The sequence below is a fragment of the Phoca vitulina genome, unplaced genomic scaffold (genome assembly GCF_004348235.1).
Source record: "Phoca vitulina isolate PV1807 unplaced genomic scaffold, GSC_HSeal_1.0 scaffold8, whole genome shotgun sequence".
NCBI classification, from domain to species: Eukaryota; Metazoa; Chordata; class Mammalia; order Carnivora; family Phocidae; genus Phoca; species Phoca vitulina.
Genome location: NW_022589711.1, coordinates 48,740,112 through 48,744,373, shown reverse-complemented (window position 1 = coordinate 48,744,373; position 4,262 = coordinate 48,740,112). Strand labels below are relative to the sequence as shown.

The window sequence follows — 4,262 nt, the reverse complement described above, 5'->3', positions numbered from 1 at the left end:
TTTTTTTTTTTTCAATTTATTTGCTTGAATCAAATTCCAAATAAGATCTGTTTGTGACAATTGGTTGTTAATTCTTTTAATCTATAGATTCTCCCTCCATAGCTCTTTTGTTGTTGTTGTTAAAGAAACCACGTCATTTCTTCTACAGAGTTCTCCCCAGACTATATTTTGTTGATTACCTTCTCATGGTGCTGTTTGATATGTTTATGTGTTATCTTTGTTATCCATAAATTGGTTGGTAGATCTCTAAGCTATATCTTAATATGAAATTTTCATCAAAGTGAAAAATACCAAATTAATGCTTAGTTTTTTTGGCTGCCTTGAGCGAATGCAAAAATGTATTGAAACCCTCTGTCAATCGGAGCATAAAGCTTAATATACTTAGTGACTGAATCTAATTTTTAATGACATTCATATTCTCAACAGAACTCAACTTTTCATGATTTTATGTTTTATGTGTCTCTTCTCCTTTGTCATCTTTTTTTCAAAAAGTATTATAATGTACTAATTGCTAATTTCTAAATTTATTTGCATAGGGAAATGAATAAGCGTCTAACAGAAGAACAAGCCAGAAAGACATTTGAGAGAGCCATGAAACTGGAACAAGAATTTACTGAACATTTCACAGGTTGGCATCATGTGTGTCAGTGCCCTGACAGAATTTTGATTTGGAGCTATATGAACTGACCCATTGAACTTTGAACTATGCCCACATCTACCAGTAATTAATTACTCTGATTAATACTATGTATTAATACTATGTAATTAATATTGTGGTTTTCAGAATAATTCATCTAACCTAGGCAGTGGTGATGAGGAATCTTAAAAGATAGTGTTTCTTGAGTGGTTCATTAGGACATACTAGACTGGAGAAAAATAGATTCAGACTTGATTTCTTCTGTGAAAATGACTTTTCTGATCTTATGCTTTATAAATTTTGATCCATTTTAATATATTATTTGTTTAAAAAAAATGAGTGGGTAGCAATTCCCAAATAATCTCTCATTCATTTTGTCCTTTAAATTATTCTTCAGGTGTTCACCCTAAGTACATCAAATGCCATGGTGTTGTAACCCATGTGCTTTTTTTCTTTTTAATAATTTCAGACTTACAGAACATTCACAAGAGTAGTACCAGTGGGGTGCCTGGGTGGCTCAGTCGTTAAGCGTCTGCCTTCGGCTCAGGTCATGATCCCAGGGTGCTGGGATCGAGCCCTGCATCGGGCTCCCTGCTCTGCGGGAAGCCTGCTTCTCCTTCTCCCACTCTCCCTGCTTGTGTTCCCTCTCTCGCTGTGTCTCTCTCTGTCAAATAAATAAAATCTTAAAAAAAAAAAAAAGAGTAGTACCAGCAATTCTCATACACTTTTCACCCATATTTTCTAAATGTTAACATTTTACCACATTTCATTTTTTTCTGAAACGTTTAAGAGTAAGTTGCCAGCAGATGCCCTTTTGCCTCTTAAGTACTTCAGTGTGTATCTACCAAATATACAAAACTAAGTAAAAATCACCAAATCTCACTTTTTGATGAGTATTTAAAATAAAAATTCTTATATTTTTCAAGTAGGAAAATTAATGAAATGAGTGGCTATTACTGAGCAAACAATACATAAATGGTCTCTTGCTGGATGAGTAACTAGTTCTAAGATTTAGCTTCTATTTCACCAATAATTGTTATGGTAAAGATAGATAATTAATGGAGGTTTCTAATTTTGTTTCTATTATTACAGCTATTATACAGGGAGATACGCTGGAAGACATTTATAACCAAGTGAAGCAGATCATAGAAGAACAGTCTGGTCCTTACATCTGGGTTCCAGCAAAAGAAAAGTTATGAGGACTGATGTTTCTCTTGTTTCTCTTTTCCACAATCCATTTTCTCTGACACTTCTTTGCCCTTTCCTTTTGGAGTCTGTCTACAATACACCTTCCATGTTGAGTCATATCCCACTCATCATGGTCTACAGTCGTGCTTAGTTTTGACATCTAGGGTCTCCTTCAAGTTGTAGCATCTGTATTATTTTATGTCACTATTGGTTTGTGGCCATTTTTCAGAACTGAAGATGGAATGGCCTGACCAGCTATTAAGGATTTGGGGAGACTGGGAAATTGTGGCAAAATTCCTTAATGTTTAAGGGAAAGTAACTTTAAGAGATTTTCAGAAAAGCTTTATATACATTCTTTTCAAATTTCAGTATAAATGAAAGAAAAGTGTTAATCAGTGATTTAGTAAACTTTGAGCAACAGTGCACGCTTAACTTTAATAGCATGGTTTGGCCAATATATTAACTCTCAAGTCCTTTTCTCAATTGACTTGTGTTATCAAAGCAAATATTTAATTATAGACAAATAAGGAAAATATGTTTTTTAATTTCAAAATTAATGTCTGCATTAACTTTCATAATTTCACAAGGGATATTCATTTTTCATAATAGTTCTTCATGTCTTTTATTGTTTGAGGGTTTTTTTCTCAACACATTTGCTAGGAATAGCAGTGTTAAAAATGTTTTTAATCTACTTGTGCAGCACTGTTTATAGTGTCTTAAAAAAGTTCATACATAATGATCATCACATTCTCTGAATTGAGGCCATGTTTAGGTGCTAGGGGAGCTCACCTTTTACACATAAGGTTGAGGAAACTTCATAGACATAAATACAGACAGAACAGACATTACAGTGGTGATGGAGTAATCATTATGAATGGAAAAGGAGTCCAGTTCATAGTCTAAAACTTTAAATGTATTCTTAGGGATCAGATTTTAATGAATATTTTACCCACAGTAACTGCCTATTTTGTTATAATAAAATATATATATATATATAAATATATATAAAACTTTCTTTAACTAAACTCTGTAACTATGGGAATTATTTTCTTTACATAGTTGCACACACACACAAACATATATATATATTTAAAATATATTTTTTCTTTTGCCACCTACTCTTAACTTTTTGTTTGGTTTTTAAATTAAATATTAATTGATTAGACTTTATCTTCCGTAATCATGTGAACTGAAAAAGGGGGTATGGTGGTTGTGGAAAGAAACCTTTAGGGAAATTAGATTACATACAGAAGTATAGGCGTGTTCTCCTCTTCTCTACAAAAGTTTTCAAATGGTTCCTGGTTCTGTTTTGGGGTTTTTTGTTCCTGTTGTTCTTGTCATTGGGTTTGGATTTGGTCTTCTGCCTCTCCTTCCAGTTCTCCTTTCACTAATAGGCAAATAAGCAAAAGCCTCGTGTGTGTTTTCCCCTCAGACTGCACACTTTTCACCTCTCGTAGCTGCTGTGCACTAGAGTTGCACAGATCTTCATGGTGAGCAATTTTAAGAAATTTTAGTGAAAGGTAGATATGATTTCAGAAATCAACTTTTCTGGTCTTTTAATAATATTGTTTGGCTTCCCTTTGCTTTTTTGGAGTTGTTTATTAAATATGTGTTTTTCACAGCCTCCTCATTACAGTTTCTTAAATGAGTACTGGTTTGTAAAGGATTATCAACATTATCCATTCCATTTATGAGAAAGAGGAGAACAGCTAATAAACTTTGTTGTAAAATCCATATGTTAAATGTGTCTTGAATTCTGAAAGAAAATATTGTTTACAAGCAAATATTTTCTTGAAACAACTTGGAGCATCATGTAATTTATAAACTGGATTCATGGGCCATTAGGGAACCTAATCAAATTTTCTTCTGTAGGTTTTGGAATTGAGTATGTTAACACATTGAAATATATACTATGGCTATAACAATAATTATAGTAGGTTGTTACCAAACATAAAACAACTAGAAGAAAATTATTGTAAAATAATCTCAAGAGTCCCAGAAATCACTCTACAGCAAGACCCCAGTATAAGTCATTTTGAAGTATTTACTGGTCACATGTTCTAAAATAGCAAGAGATTATAAAAATGATGCCATTTATCTGTTACAATGTGTATTACATTGCTTTTGGATGTCCTTGTTAAGTGATGTTTTTGTAAGAAAATACTAACTTTTGTGCAGCTTTCTAGATTGTATAGAATTATTAATAAAAGTACTAATTGCTTAGTACTTCTGTGTAACAGCCACTTTAGTATATTATCATTTAATTTTAAAAAATAAGAATTGAAGAATTATTAGCCTCACTGTAAGGCTTAAATGAAATCATTTGCCCAAGATGACTTAGCTAGTAAGCGGCAGTGCTTGGTATTTGTGTCCAAGTCTTTCTGCCCCATGTTCTTTCTAGTATATTACGCTGCCTTGTTTTTCTCAGCCCCTACTA

The 4,262-nt window shown here is 32.8% G+C and overlaps 1 protein-coding gene across 26 annotated transcripts in view; it reads left to right on the top strand.

The window, feature by feature from the left end:
- The window catches only part of DLG1 (discs large MAGUK scaffold protein 1), a 254,142-nt gene extending 250,583 nt beyond the window's left edge, over positions 1 to 3,559 (top strand). For all 26 annotated transcript variants that reach the window (XM_032406834.1, XM_032406833.1, XM_032406835.1 and 23 more), the window contains 2 exons: positions 537 to 628; positions 1,730 to 3,559. In XM_032406834.1, coding sequence (XP_032262725.1) covers positions 537 to 628; positions 1,730 to 1,836 — 199 coding nt within the window. In that variant the 3' untranslated portion in view covers positions 1,837 to 3,559. The remainder of the gene's footprint in view (positions 1 to 536; positions 629 to 1,729) is intronic.
- The last annotated feature ends 703 nt before the right edge of the window (positions 3,560 to 4,262 follow it).